Here is a 16,715-nt window from a genome sequence, read left to right on the forward strand (position 1 = left end):
ACTCACTGTTATCCAAGGATGGTCTCTTACCTGTACAATTGGCTAACAATACATCTACATTCCTGTCCTTACAGTCCATGTAAACCTGGAAGAATTAAAATAGTATAACTCACAATTAATTCAGAATAGATGGCAGGAAGGAATAAAACAGGCCTCAGAAAAAAGGAGGTGTGTGTGTGTGTGTGTGTGTGTGTGTGTGTGTGTGTGTGTGTGTGAGGGGGAGAAGCACATGTTTATGAAATCAAACCACCAGAGGGAGGCATTGTAACACAGTTGCCCATAACCTGGCAGGCACTGAAAAGACTGAGATTAATATAGCAATGCACAGACCTTTGCTGCCACTCAATTTGACTGTTTATATTTTCCACTTCATTTACTAAAAATCAAAGTGTCACCTTTCCCTCTCCATGGGAATGATATAAAAGGCACTCAACATCTTTTATTGGGAGTCAGGAACCCATTTGTGAAAGTGAAGTCTTTCAACCTCCTGCTTACTTTAATATTTTACATAATTTGGATATATTCATGAATCCTATAAACTCTATCCATGGATGGTAAGTTGAGAATCCCACTATGACTCTAGTGTATGTATGTTCAGAATGTCCCTCAGATTATTTCAGCAATAACCAGTTCTATATAAAAGAATAAGAAATAATTGTTGTATCACCTAGAGTATGAATGAACAAACAAAATATAAAATGTGGACTAAGACTTTGATATTAAATAGATGGCTTCTGTTTTTATAAGTTGAAATGATTAGTTCAAGGTGACCTCTTGGTGTTTGACTTTTTCTTAAGCTCAATGGAGCACAAACACATTACTCTGAGTGGTTTGCAAGGGCTGATAAACATAATCTCCAGTCCACTGACCTCTCCAGTGTCCCAAGCAAAAGAATAAGTAGAAGTCACCCCACTTCCTTCAACCTACAACTCCTGGGAAAATGTTCTTCATGCTAATGTGACTAAGAAAACAACCCTGGGGGTGGTGTTGGAAAGCAGGGAAGAGGCTTGGCGGGAGAGTCCCAGTGACTCTTTGCTCTGGACCCTCTCTTAGGGTGACTGAAACTAAAAAAATCAAACTGGTTGCAATTATATTATTTGTCCTTTAGGAAATGACTTTTTTGAAATGACAAAGTGAGAAGCTAGCATTTTTGAGTACCTACTAACGCTAGCTAGACATCGTGTATTGTTTAATGTGCAATAAATCCTCTCTAAGCCTCATGACAATTTAATGAAGTGGACATTTCTACTTATACTTCATAGATGACATTCTAATATATCTGATATTTGGACTTAAAATCTGCCTATTTTTAATATTTTTAATATGTATCATAATGATACTGTGATCATGATGAAATAAACCAATACTAATAAGGAAATTAAAAGGAAGAGCTATCACAAAACTGTTCAGTTTTTATATACAGATTAAAAAAAATCCTTAACCAGAGACAAATGTCATTTTCTGAAAATTAAAAATAAATCACATCAATTGACGTCATGTAATTGATTTCACATAACTAGGCTTGCATTATAAAAACACATAGCCCCTCTGTGTAGAACTTTAAAATCACTAAGATGAATGAGAAATGAGGGGCAGTGTCTCAGTATGCTCAATGCTTGTACATTTTGATTTTTCTAAATTTTCTACCTTGAATCCTAAGCTCTATGTGTGGTTTTTGGTTTTAGCCAAAGCCTCCTCTTTACTAACTGTAAATCTTGTCTAGAGAGGGCAGCTAATAAATTCTGATGTAAATTTAAAATGCAATTGAACAAGAAGTAAACATTCTGGCTCTTTCCAGTAAAAGAATATCCTAATCTACTGTTTCTCAAGAGATGATCCTTAACCAACTGTGTCAGAATCAACCATGGTTTCTTAAAATGAGGACTCTGGACCAGAACCAGGACTCAGAAGACTGCATTTAAATAAACACCCAGATGATCTTAAAGCACACAAAAATAAGAGCACTCTTTTAGACACAAAGTAAATAAACATACCAAACACAAGAACTCCTTCAATGAAGAGGGGCTATGTGTTTTTATAATGCAAGCCTAGTTACATGAAATTATGAAGTTTTCAGGTTAAAATCTATTCCTAATTGTGCAAAGATTTTTTTTTATAGTGAACATCAAGAAAAGCATAAAAGGTCAACTTTACAAAAAAGTAATGAGATTCAAGATATAACATATTAAACTTCAATGTTTTGTATTATTTGTTTGCCTATGAACTCTTTCCTAATTCTAAAACCAAATCACCCCCTCATTCTTACAAAGCATCAAAGAGATCCAGACAAATGAGGTAATTTTCCCATACTTCCATTGGAATGGCAGAGCTGAGACTACATCCTGACTTGCACACAGTGGGCACTTTCCCTCCATGTCTCATAGAAAAATAACACTGAAATTAACCTTTGTATTACCTTGAGTCTAAAAGGTTGGACATTTCAAAGAAAATTTCAAATATAAATGAACAGAGATCCAGGCAATTTCACAAGAAAACATTCAAAATCCACAATGTGAGACAACATCAAAGCTACTAATTTGAATTCTTTAAAAGTCAATGTCTGCTTGCCACTTCTGCCATAATGAACAACTAGTACAAGACTATCCCATCCGCCACAGATAAGTAGACATGGACGAAATATATAAACAGCTGTATTTAGATAACCGGCCTCAGGCAGTTCAAGACAGTTCCCAGAGGGAACAAATGAGATTAGCCCTTCCATAAGCTCAGCTTTCTGTTACCGAGCAGTTTCCAGAGCTGAGTATGATGGAGAGATCCAAGAAACATGCAGGGTTCGCATTGGACTGAACTGATGAAGCTGGAGTTCAGGGGGAGTTAGGTGACTGAGATTTGTGGAGTGAGTAATAGAAAGGAGGGAGATATGCAGAGAAAAGCTTCTAGAAGTGTTAATAGAACTTCTATTAAGGCTTTGGCTAAATACAAAAACCACACATAGGGAATATTCCAGAAGGCTAGGGTAAGAATACTGCTGAGGAGAAAGCTCCTGAAGGCCAACCGAGTGGCTCCCATGCACCGCAGCTGGTGGAGGACTGAGGACACTGAGGAACACGTCCCCCACGCAATCCCAGCCCAGCTTAGTATCAGAAGAAAACATGAAAAGAGCTTAATTCCTTCTTGACTTAGTAGCCATTTAAAAAAAATAGGGAAAAAAATCCCAGAAGCGTCTGAATTTTCCCTGAATTCATCAAATTAGGTGTTCTTCCATCTATGGATATGGAGGTTTCTGAGCCATCTCAGTTGCAAAGATTGGAGTTTTCCAAGAGCTGGGTGCATGCTTGTTAGTATCACACTAAACCTCACTATAATATATAATTAAAGTGCACTAATAAAAGTATTTTTAAAAAAAAGACTGGAGTTTTAGTGTTTGCAGACCTGGACCAGAGAGACTCCATGGAGATCATTGGCTAGATAGATAAACCAATCCCCATAAGAATAGAGAGAATCCCCCATTCAGGGCATCATTTGAGAGACCAGGAATGGTGTTGGCTAAAAGCACCCCAAGAATCATGTGAGAGAACACAGTATCATCAATCAGCAAGGCCACTCGTTCTTGCAGCCTGTGTCCTGGAGGGGACTTTACTTTCTAGAAGCTCTATATGGTGCCCATGTCCTGTATCTACCCCTCACTGACCCTCATACACATGTAAATCTAAAAACCTGCTGGGACTGCATGGCAAGAGGCAAATGTGTTTCATCCTTTGAGAGAAAAGGGAATCGAGGCCTGGAGCTGAGAGAGTGGCTGATGAAACCCTGTTACTCAAATAATGTTATATTCATGTATTAACAGGCCACAGAAACCCATCATTCTGTATAACTAATATCAACCAATTAAAAAATTAACCTGTTACTGAAGAGAAGAAAAATAATCAGTGTGATCATAAAATGTCTAAATACCTCAACAAGCATGGAGATTCCAGAATAGTCAAAAAAGGTCACACCGCCACAGTCCAGGACTAAAGCAAACTTGTTGTGGGGGCAGGGCTGGGAAGCTTCTTCTGCAGGAGGAACAGAAACTTGAGTTAGGGAAAATTCATAGAGGATTCTGCTGCTGATTTTGTTGAATGTGGTCAAGACAATGGTAGCCTCATGTTTAAAAATAATAATTTTGAACATTTCTTAGGCTTTATTTTATTAATTACTAATTATTTGTGAACTCTGTTTTTTTTCTAACTGTGTGTGCGGGGGAGGGGTACTGAGGGTGGAACCCAGGGTCTTTTCTACCTCCGGGCTATACTCCCAAACCTATTTTATACTTTATTTGGAAACAGGGTCTCACTAAGTAGCTGAGGCTGGCTTTGAACCTGTGTGATCCTCCTGTTTTAGCCTCCCAAACACTGGGATTACAAGCTTGCACCACCAAGCCTGGCTTCTCTGTTTTTTATTATTCAAACAGTGTGATTATCATGTAATTCAGAGAGGAAGACAGGATAGTTTAATTACCATCATTGTTTTACAGATAGACAAAGTGAGGCTCAGCAAATTTAAATGGTTTTGAAAGGATATCCAGCAAGTGAATGCTAATCAGAATACAATCTAGGCCTCTAGATATTCTGAATTGTGTACTTTCCACAATATCACACTGTTTCTTTACTGGGTCTTCCCAGAGGTACGGACATGCTTTGTGATGCCCAAAGAATACACAATTTTTGACTCACATTTTAAAGCAAAGATCCACTAAGAGGACTTATTCCTCAGCCTAGAAGGACTGCATGTGACAGGCCCGGAAAGTTAAGCTTCATTTGGTTCACAGAAAATATGCCTCTGAATATACCTGACGAACAAGAATATTTTATTCAGAAGTTCATGACATCCTTTTTTAATATATGAGTTGTAATGAACTTCTCTGAAAAAAATGAATTATTAATTTGTCATTAAAAATGCTAAGATTTGCCGGGCGTGGTGGCGCACGCTTGTAATCCCCGCGCTTGGGAGGCAGAGACAGGAGGATCGCGCAGGTTCGAAGCCAGCCGCGCACGCTGGCTTAGGAGACCCTGTTTCCAAATGAAAATGTAAAAATAGGTCTGGGAGTGTAGCCCGGAGGTAGAAGGGCTTCCAGGAACCCCAGTACCACCAAAAAAAAAAAAAAAAAAAAAAAAAAATGCTAAGATTTTCCCCTTATGGCTACAAAAAAGGGAATATGGATATTTCTCAATCTAGAGAAAAAATGAGGGAAAGAGTACATTTAAAAAAATCCTGTTGCTTAATGTTAAAAACAGGTGAGCAGAAAATATAAGATAGACATAAAAATTTTATGTGACAATAACTTAGAAATGAGAAATGTTATAAGGTAATTTCTAATGTGTTTGAAAAGTGGTATTCAGGTATGTGATTTATTTTCAAAGTTGACCTTTAGATCTATTTCATATTTTTAATTGATTAATAACTACAAATTATGTAGTATGGTGAGAACATTTTTTAAATGTGGTGGGTATTAACAAATATGAGTGAGATCCTGCTCTTTTCTTCAAAGAGCTTATAATATCCTCGAGTGTCAAGGATAGAATTGGCACCTAAGTGACTTATGAAAAAAAGTGAGAATTTATAAACAAAAAGAGAGAGAGAGAGAAAGTCTCACTGGAATGATCGGGGAAAGCTTCATGCAGAAAGCAGCCTTGGAAGAAATGATGCAGAGATCTAAGTATGCCAACCATATGGACAGCTTTAATTAAACACTAATGACAGCTTAAGATCTCAGACTCCTCCTGCTCCCATTCAACCAACATGTATTGAGGGCCAACTACATGCCAGGCACTGCGGTAGTGCCTTCTGTTTCCATTTCTCCCCTGGGAAGGGGATGAGGCAGTTAGTACAGCATTGGGCTATCCTTCCATTGACCTAACATGTCAATTAGAGCCTCAGACAAAACTGAAAACAACCACACAACCACAACTTAGCTCATCTGGTGACCATTCAGAGTTGCTATCATTCACCATTTGTCTAATTAGACATAACTTACCTCTACTAATGCAGGTACTCATTTATACTCTTGGGTATCATATGCCCCTGGCTTATTATCAGATACGAGAAGATTAAGGTTCAGGAAAAGAAAAATATTTGCTCTAAGCAAAGAATAATCAGTCTACTCAACAGTGGAATGTTGATTGAGTCAAATTTATTTTTAAACAATTTAGAAACAGTCCATTAAATTTTAGAGTATAAAAGCCTCTAACAATTAAGCATCAAGTAAGTAAAAAACATCAAAGATCCATAGGATATGATATATGTGTTTATATATGTATATATATATATAATAGAATAATATATATGGAATTATATATGGAGTTACATATGGAATATATAGAATTATATATGGTATATATATTCATATGCATATATGAATATATATGGAATTATATATAATGGAATTAAATCTTTTCCTACAAAGTTATATACAAAAACATTTAGTAAGTATGCCCCTGGTTCCCATCCCAAGTAACACACACACACACACACACACACACACACACACACACACACACACATACACACAGATTAATAACTACCTAAATAATAAAAAATGGTGATAAAAAGATACTAAAATATCTTAAGAAACAAGTTTTTTCCTTTACATCTTACCACATTTATTTTATTTCTAAATTGTACAAATATTATCCTTATTGTCTTAAAAGTATTTAATAAACTAAGCAGTGATGGATTATCAACTCTAAAAATGTGTTTTTGAGTTTTATCGGTAATGAAATAAAAACTCCCCTTTCCATTGTCTCAAACACTTCATGCCACTGCTTTCTTTGTCTTCTATTTTTACATCTGAGTTTCCTCTTTGCTATTATTTTAATCTAAATATGTATATATTTTCATGCTACTCCAATCAAAACAAAATAAAATAAAGCAAAGAAAAAGACTCATGCCATTAGTTGTAGATACTTTTAAATAAAAAAGACATCTTCATAGTGAAGTTACCAATTTACTCAAATGAAAATTTAGCTACAATAAATACTTTTGAAATCTTCCCCCAAATAAGTGTTTTTTTTTTAAACAGTATCCTCTCAGCTCTGCCATTGTGCTGATTTTATGGATATAACCTTGTGTTCTAAGATTCTAAGTAAATCAACTAGTGCAATAAAAATCACATCATCCTAAGAAAAAGCAAGTGAATGCACAGCTAATATCCTGCCTCAAGCAAAAGGAGGTAAGCTCTGAGCATGTGCAAAGGAGACAACTAATCCATACCCATGTGGAATGTGGTAAATGATGGGCTTTATCTACAAAAAAACAACATTTCAGGAAGAAATTAACCATCAGGTGTGGGTGGGCAATTAACTCCAGACTGTGGAAGCCAGCTCCTTCCTGTGGAATATTCATTAACTCCTTTAATTAAAAAGTATTCATAGTTGCATAATTTAGAAGTGCTTTTCATATACTTCAAAAGATTCTTGACAGCCTGTGAGTCACTCATAATTTTTTAAAAGTAAGTATTTTCTAAGGATATCAATTAACTATTGAGAAGCAGATTTGTGTCTCTAATTTTCTCGAGAAGTAAGGGGACAAGAAACAGAACAAACAACAACACTATCTTTGGAAAAATGTGCATATATTATTGAGTATTTCATTCATTCACTCACTCATTCATTCAGCAGTCAGTTAATGTAGATGCATCAAGGGCATATTCTAAGTACCATCCTAAGAAATTAAGTAAAAAATGGTGAACAAGAGAAAGGATAGCTCTTGCCTTCAATAAACTCACATCAAACAGGGCCCCTGGTCAGTTTAGTAACTAAGTGGTTTGAGGTTTGGAGAAGATTGCTGAAAGTGGTAAAGAAACACAGGAGCTGGTGTGGCAGATAGAACAATGCCTTCTGTCCCCACAGATGCCAGATGCCCACGTTGTAACGCTCAGTGCCTGTGAACAGGTTACCTTACATGGCAAAAGGAACTCGGCAGATTTGATTATAGTAAGGATGTTGTGATGGAGAGATAATCCTAGGTTGTCCAGGTGGACCAATTATATTTGCAAGGATGCAGGAGGCTCAAGGTCAGAGAAGATGTGGTGACAAAGGTCAGAGAGAGATTCAAAGACACCCCAGAGCTAACCTAAAAATAGAGGTGGAGCGTATGCCAAGGAATGAAAATGGTCTCTAGCACTTGGAAAGGGCAGGAAAATAGATTCTTATCTAGAGCCTCTAAAAGGAATACAGACAAATCTATCAAAACCTTGATTTTTTTTTTTACCTATAGGAATCATATCAGACTTCTGTTAGCCAAAACTATAAGATAATAAATCTGTACTGTTTAAGCCACCAATATTGTGATAATTATTGCAACAGCAATAGAAAGTTTATACACCTGAGTTGTTGATTTGGTAAGTAAGAATAGGATGACAGGGTGAGAGCTTGTTTAGACTTCAACAGTCCATAATCCACAAACCATGTCTACTTTATTCATCCTCTCCATGTTGGGGGGGGAGGGCGGGCTGAGAAGGAACCAGGGGCAGTTTATCTTTGAGCTATACTTTATTTTTTGTTTTGAAACAGGGTCTTACTAGTTTTCTTAAATGTAGGTCTCACTATATTACTGAGGCTGAACCTTTGATCCTCCTGTCTCAGCCTGCCAAATACTGGGATTACAGGCATGGGCCATCACTCCTGGCTCTTTCTTCATCCTTGAATATACAACACATCACTGGGATTTAATGGGTAAAATTGAGAAATGAAGTCAAGCACAAGAGACTTAACTTTAACCTTGATACTTAAAGCACAGAAAGGTGAATTCCAGATGTGTGACTGAGCAAGAGAGAGAGAAGGGACTGAAGACATTCTGGAGTGCTAGAAGAAGGGACGAGGAAGCCAAGAGTGGTGGTGCATGCCTTTATTCCCAGTCCCTGGGAGTCTGAAACAGGAGAATCACAGGTTCAAGGTCATCCTCAGCAACTTAGCAACTTAGAGAGATCATGCTTCCAAATAAAAAATAGAATAGTGCTGGGGGTGTGGCTCAGAGGTAGAATGTCCCTGGGTTCAATCTCTAGTAACACACCACACACACACACACACACACACACGTGGAAGAACAGCAGGATGGCAGGAGAAATATCCTCATCAACTACTCTGCCAATCTAACAGGGCCACCGGGTGTCTGAGTTTCAGCAGAACACAGAGAAGTGACTTTGTCAAGAGTTACTACGCTGTGGGAAATGAGATCGGTGCAGGAAGGAAGAGATGAGAACTCCCTGAAACAGTTTTAGTTTCACAGGAGAGTATATACCATTCAAGGAGTTATCATTAAACAAGCACCATATCAGTATTCTATCAGTTCTTTGATTTCACAGGCAAGAAAACACAAATTTTCCATGAGAAGTGAAAAAAGAGCAGAGAAGCTGATGTCTGACTACACTGAGAAGGAATGGGTTGTTAGAGGACAGAGGAAGATGAGAGAGGGAGGAGGACCAGGACCACAGAGGGAAGAAGAGGGGAGAATTGACAATTTCATTCTCTGTTTTAAACTCGAGTCAGCACTCAGCTCGCTTGTCCCTTTGAGCTGACTCACCATTGCAGTTGCCATTGGACAGAGAATTGAGCAGCATGTTTTGTTCACACTGAAAGAAAAGCAAATGTAAAGATAAATATTATAAAAATGTATTGCTGTCCACAAAAAAAAAGCACATAACTCTCCTCCATAGTGAATTACTAAAACTTGTCTCCAACGAATGTCCTTCAGGAGCCTAGTTTTCAAGGTGCTGTAAACAATGAACTTTGAAATGATCAAATTACAATGGCTTCTAAGTATACATTAACCCAGTAGATAATGCGTGTTATTGAGTTAGGCTGTCTTGTTTAGAACATCTCCTGTACAAGGAGATGAAATCCCCAAGAGAGTATCCATGCAATGCTGGCTGTGCATTTGGCCATTCTGTATGAAAGTTTATTTTCAGTTTGGCTTGATTTTGAATCAGAAATTAAAATCTGCATGTGTTTTTCACATAGCACACAAAGTTAGAAATTAACCTCACTGACATGGAATTTTCAGAAGGGGAGATGCTGATCAGGTATTTCATATTACACAAATGTCAGCAGCACAGAAATGCCTGATGGTCCTGATGTATGGGGATGCTATAATGAGAATCAAAATGGCCCTGTGTCCTTCAGGTAAATTTCTCTGAAAATATCTGAAGCCTTTAATGAGATCACATGCTGTCTATTTCTCAAATAATGTATTATTGTTGTTTTATTAGTGATGATGATGATACCAATTGCTATTTTTGAGTAATTACTATATACCAAAGTTATGACATTTATTATTAAATCCTCAAAACAACACTATTAAGCTACTAATCTCATTTTCCCGAAGAGATTCAAAGATTAGAAAAGTTATAAAACTTGGCTAAAGTCACAAATCCAGTTAAACTGGGCTAGAATCAAAGCTGATGTCTTTCCACTTATAAACGTCATGCTCCGAACCATTGCCTTATGCTAGTTCTCTCATTGAATCAGTTTTTCTTTTCTCAGGCAGAATAGAGAACCTCTATTTTCTCTCTTTGATACCCCATGATACATCTTACCTACAATGCATTACTCTGATGGTTTTGGGTGCACGGTTCCCACCAGGTTATTTCACATTTCTAGTTCTCAAACTTTCGTTTCTGTAGTAGTCAGGTAGTACCACTTACCTTACATAGTGTGCCTGGTAATGATAAAGCTAGCCTAATTAAAGCAACTGATCCCTGAGAGACATTCAATAAGTATGAATTTCCTTTGCCTTCTCTTAGAAATACCTTGTCTGGAACCTTCTGTACAAAAGAATTTCAAACAATTTACACAGGTACTCCACCTTCAAAGAGGTGGATCGGATCATAACTCCAAATTCCTTATGTGTGAGCTACACACAATGACTTCCTTCCACAAAATTGAGTGTAGGGTGAAAATGTAGCAAATCTACAGAAGAGAAACTAGGCAAGCACTACCTCTTTCAGGTGATCAAGGTTAACATCAATCATAATAAATCATGTTGACATATGTGCCCTTGATTCATTGTAGTGAAAATGGTCCTTTCTTTCTCTAGTTTTCCTAGTAAAAAAACTCAAATCTCAGGTTTATCATAAGAAAAAAATACAAGACAAATTCTAATAGACAGACATTCTATAAAATAGATGACCAATATTTCTCAAAATTTTCAAGGATTTTAAAAGCAAAAGTTTGGGAAACTGTCATAGGCAAGAAGATTCAGAAGAAGCATGATGACTAAGTGTAATATGGTGTCTTGTATGGAATGCTAGAATAGAAAGAGGTTATTAGGTAATCTAAGAAGATATGAATAGAGCATAGACTTTAGTTAATTATTTCAATATTGTTTTGGTAGTTGTAACAAGTATGTCACAACATTAATACAAGATGGTAATAATAATAAAGGATCCCAGGTATGGTGTGGGTTATATAGAATCTATACTATCTTCTCAATTTTTTTGTAAACATGAATAAAACTGTTTAAAAAATGAAGTAGGTTTTAATGAATATACCACATCTGAACAAAAGAAAATTGTAGATATACAACAGATCTAAATTTATTTTCCATACTAAAGCTACAAAATGGTGATTAATATTATTATGGAAGTATCTGTAGGCTGTACAATAATGTGTAGGAATTCATCTCACACATAGCTTCATGAGATTTTCTACATTTGCTCATTCAGAGAGATATTTACTGACAGGTAGGATGTAGATCTTTTATTCATTTCAGAAAATGATTCATCTGCCTTGGGATGTTTTAAATGGTCCTTTCATCACCACTGTCTGGTAAAAATGCAGCTTCCCAGCCCCACGTGGTGGCACACATTTGTAATCCCAGTACTTGGAGGCTGAGACAGAAGGATCATAGGTTTGCAGCCAGCCTCAGCACCTGGTGAGGCCCTCTGCAACTTAGTGAGATCCTGCTTCAAAATAAAGAATAAAATAAGGCTGAAGGTATGGCTTAGAAGTAAAATGCCCTGGGTTTAATCCCCAGTACCAAAAAAAAAAAAAAAAAAAAAAGGAGCTTCCAGAGAAGACCCGAGCACTAGCAAATTATTCATGTTGAAGGCAGAGAATGTAGACCACTGCGCTGGGTGCCAAAGAAAGAAAGGAGCCACTGTAGAGTAAGCTGGTAAAGACTATTCTAAAAATAACTTTGGCATAAATGCATAGGTCTTAAAACAAGAAGTAGATTTTCTAAACAGTGTTTACAAGAATAAAATGAGATGCCCCAGAGAGTATCCATGCAATGCTGGGCTGTCCATTTGACCATTCTATGTGAAAGTCTATATTCAGTTCCTCAGAGAGCAGTGCTTCCAGGTTGCATTGCTAATCCATGATGTGCCTTTTGAAATTCTTGGCATATAAATACACACAATATAGTTCTTGTTTTGTGGAAATCAGTCCTAATACAACCTCTTCACTATCATGAAGTTCCAAGGTAAAATATCCCTTTGAGTGTATTACCTACCAACAGCCTGGATTCAGTGCCCTTCATTTATTATCACATTTCCAAACTCCCAAGTAGAGATACCTCCTCACCGAAGACTTCATTAATGAGGTTTATTTCTGACTGAATATACTATAAAATAATCATACACTTATTTTTTATTCTCTGAAAACAAGTCATAAACTTAGTTTTAAGGGAAAATACTCTAAAGGATACACTACAAACTCTCAGGAAAGGATAAAAACATTTATTTTGGTACACTACAAGGTATACAAAGCTCACAAGGATAGATTTATTTATTTATTTATTTGTGTTGGTACTGGGGATTGAACCCAGGGGCATCCTACATCCAAGCTTACATTTCTTAGCCCAAGTTTATTTTTTATTTTATTTATTCATTTATTTATTTATTTATTTATTTATTTATTTATTTATTTATTTATTTTTGGTGGTACTGGGGTTCCTGGAAACCCTTCTACCTCCGGGCTACACTCCCAGACCTATTTTTATATTTTATTTGGAAACAGGGTCTCAAGCCAGATAGGCTGGCTTTGATTCTGCAGGATCCTTCTGTCTCTGCCTCCCAAGTGCAAGGAATAAAAGCATGCACCACCACACCTGGCTTATTTTTTATTTTGAAACATGGTCTCAGTACGATGCCAAGAGCCTCACTAAGTTGTTGAGGCAGGGCTTGAATCTGCAATCTTCTTGTCTCTGCCTCCCAAGTACTGGGATTACAAGTGTGTGCCATCACACCTGGTAAAAGTACCTATTTTTAAGAAGTAAATTTATATTTTGAAAAAAAGATAACAATGTTTTTAAAAGGTTAAAAGCTTAATTAAAAGCTTTTAAAGTTTGTTTTTTGTTTTTTTGTTTTTGTTTTTGTTTGCGGGTCTGGGGATGGAACCCAGAGGCATTTGACCTCCGAGCTACATCCCTTCCCCGGTTTTTTATTCTTTGTTTTGAAACAGGGTCTCACTGAGTTGCAGAGGGCTTCACTAAATAGCTGAGGCTGTCCGCGAACTACGATCCTCTAGTCTCAGCCTCCCAAATGCTGGGATTACAAGTGTGCGCCACCACACCCGGCTAGGTTTTAAAGTTTTTAAAAGGTTAATTAAAAGGTTAAAAGCATGATGGTTGTAAATTTATGTCAGTCTGCAAAAATTTACCTAGATCATAATGTAGCTACATATTGCTGTATGGTATAGCAAGGCTTTGTGAAAGACATAGGACTAGTACTCAACTTGAATAACTAGAAATATATCTCCTTCTTCACTAAGAAACCAAGATCTCCGTCCAAAACCACTGCTGATAATTCCCAATATTTCCTTGAAAGTGAAATCCTGAAGAGCACAGGAGGAATTAAAATAGCTGTGGCGACACATAAACAAAGCTAGAATCTTGCATTTGTAATCTCTGCACTGCTGCAGGGTCCCATACTTAGAAGAATCCCCCAGTTGGCTTATGATCTGCTGTTACCATCTTGACACAAAAGGTCTCAACATTTTCATTTTATACTGGGCCCTTGAAAATTACATATCTGATTTTGTATGCAGGGGCTCTATGGTATGGATCTGTGTGAGGCCTACAGTCAGAAATATAGAATGGTGAGGAATAGGAATGTCTTTCATAACAGTTCCAGAGATACCAGAAATTAGAAGGATGAGATGCCCTGTGTACCTGGGTGACTGAAAGACAACACATGATGGAGAACATAAGAGAAAGAAGAAATCTGCAATCTGCAATAGTCAAGGAAATCTTCATGAAAAGGGCAGTCAACCAAACTAATCAAATAAGCATGGTTTTGAGTAGCCAAGCACCATTCCTCAGTGCTTTGCACATATGAAATAATATAATTATCTTGATTACCGATGAGGAGCCTGAAGCACAAAGGTTCAGCAACTCTGTTAGGGTTAAATGGCTAATAAGTGACAAGACCAGGGAGCTTGGCTCCAAAGTCCAGGCCTGAGTACTGCAGAGAAGTCAATTGATGGAGGATAGCTTATTCACATTAAATCACAGGGATGTACATTTGATTCAATACCTCTGATAGTGGACATTAATTATGGAGATAAGGCTAAATTATATAATAAAGTCATTAAGATGATGGCAGAAATTTATGTATCTCTGAGATTACCTCTTTAGGAAAAATATATGATACTTTTTTCTGGTTAGGACCTTGATAAAAAGTCCTTTGAACCAAGTGACTTGTTTTACTTATTTTCCATGGGGTTCTAGTATCTGCTGAACATTACACATGTATTAAATAAATGAATGAACAAGAAAGCAATTACCTAAGAGTGAACTATAAGAGCTAAATGAGAAGTATAATATTAGGTTTTATTGAGGGAAAAGGTCTATTAATACTTAGAAGAATCCCCCAGTTTGTTTTATGCTCTGCTTGATCACCATCTTGACAATTTTAATACTAAAATTTAATACTAATAATATATAGTTATTTAAAGGAGACCATTTCTAGTGTCATGACATACAGTTACCTGTAGGAGATTCTAATCATGAAACTACTTTTCCTACCTTGCTTATATCATCAAATGGCTGGTTGCTGGCATTTTCCTTTTGCATTACATTCATTAAATCAGTATGAAATTTCTTCGCATTCAGGAAAACAAGTGGATTGTTAATTGAGATGATTTTCACCTGCTGTAAAGTTTCCTTTTAATGGAGAAAAGGCATAAACTCATAACTCTGAATTAAACAAAAGAGAATAACTCTATCCAATGAGTTTATGTTCAAATGTTGCTCAACTATAGAAGCAATCTCTTAAATTTTTAAATAATAAAATTTATTTAGAGATCTCAATATACACACTTCTTGGGAAAAATATGCAATTTCTCTATATTAAGAAACATTACTAACCAACAAAAAAGTCTGCAGCTTTTCAGATAATCGTCCTTATTTCTACTTACTGGGTTTTGAAAATACAATATCCTAGAATGTCTAAGAGCTGCCATGAAGATCTGTTCCCCAAAAATACCTCTTTCATAAGGTCTATCAATTAAAATTAACTTACTTCCTACCAATATTTTTTGTGTCATCGAAGATTGAATCTGAGATAAACTCCGAGTCCAATTTTATTCCTTATTTGGAAACAGGGTCTCACTAAGTTGCAGAAGGCCTTGCTAAGTGGTCAAGGCTGTCTTTAACCAGTGATCCTCCTGCCTCAGCCTCTCAAGTACTGAGGTTACAAGTGTGTGCCATCACGTCCTGCATGCCACAGAATTTTTTTTTTTTTTTTTTTTTTTTGGTGGTACTGGGGTTCCTGGAAACCCTTCTACTTCCAGGCTACACTCCCAGACCTATTTTTATATGTTTTTATTTGGAAAAAGGGTCTCTTAAGCCAGTGCGCTGGCTTCGAACCTGTGCAATCCTCCTGTCTCCACCTCCCAAGTGCAGGAATTAAAAGTGTGCGCCACCACTCCCAGCCCACAGATATTTTTAAAAAATAAAAATGTGTCCTAAAGGGTCGTCAGCCTTCACCTCATAATGACATAAGCTTTTCTTTAGCTGAAATATAACTATATATAGTCCTAACAGGAAGAAATAGACTGAGAGGTAGTATTAGGAAGACAATGTCACTTTGGGAAGGTCTAGGATTCCCTGAGTTGCAAGGATGTGGGTGAAAGATGCAAAACAAGGAGAAGAAATTTTTTTGATACAAAAGGTGTCTGTTTTGACTGTATGCCCAAGGACAACGGGCAGGACTCAGTGGTATGCCGCTAAAGATATCTTCTCTGAAATGGGTCATAGGAGAAACTGTAGATGAAAAAGGAAATTCTTGAAGGAGCAAACAAGACAACCTAAATGAGGGGATTGGGAGGGGGGAAGAAGGAAATTCTCTAAAACACACAATTTACTTAAACATATCGAAGTCAACCACTAAGCCAAGCATGGGAAGGAGGAATGGGGAGGGAATGGGGTGGGAATCTGGTAGGGGATAAATGGGTGATGTATACATGTATGTCCACACAAGTTTTTTTGCCCCAATATGATGTATGTATATAATGCATCAATGAATTTTTTTTTTTAAAAAAGATATCTTCTCTGTGACTTTGGGACAAGTGCCTAATTGAAAGGATGGTCAATTCTATAAAATGACAGCTCCTTACCAGCTAAGCAAAGCAGGACTCCTCTAGGTCTTAGTACTGGCATGGAAGAGGAGATGCAGAGAATAGTCATGCAGTAGGCAGAGCAAAGAAAGATGAGTGAGAACAGACTAAGTGCATCTGTTTGGACTGTTCATCTAATCTCTCTAAGTTCCTTCATTT

The 16,715-nt window shown here is 36.9% G+C and overlaps 1 protein-coding gene across 1 annotated transcript in view; it reads right to left on the reverse strand.

Annotated features, from left to right (window-relative positions):
* The window catches only part of SLC26A7 (solute carrier family 26 member 7), a gene marked incomplete at both ends in the record, with an annotated part of 119,095 nt that overhangs the window by 1,215 nt on the left and 101,165 nt on the right, over positions 1–16,715 (reverse strand). Inside the window, 4 exons of the mRNA XM_080693733.1 lie at positions 31–85; positions 3,916–4,016; positions 9,523–9,571; positions 14,965–15,102. Coding sequence (XP_080549859.1) covers positions 31–85; positions 3,916–4,016; positions 9,523–9,571; positions 14,965–15,102 — 343 coding nt within the window. The remainder of the gene's footprint in view (positions 1–30; positions 86–3,915; positions 4,017–9,522; positions 9,572–14,964; positions 15,103–16,715) is intronic.

The sequence above is a fragment of the Muscardinus avellanarius genome, assembly GCF_963383645.1.
Source record: "Muscardinus avellanarius genome assembly, chromosome: 4".
Lineage (NCBI taxonomy): Eukaryota > Metazoa > Chordata > Mammalia > Rodentia > Gliridae > Muscardinus > Muscardinus avellanarius.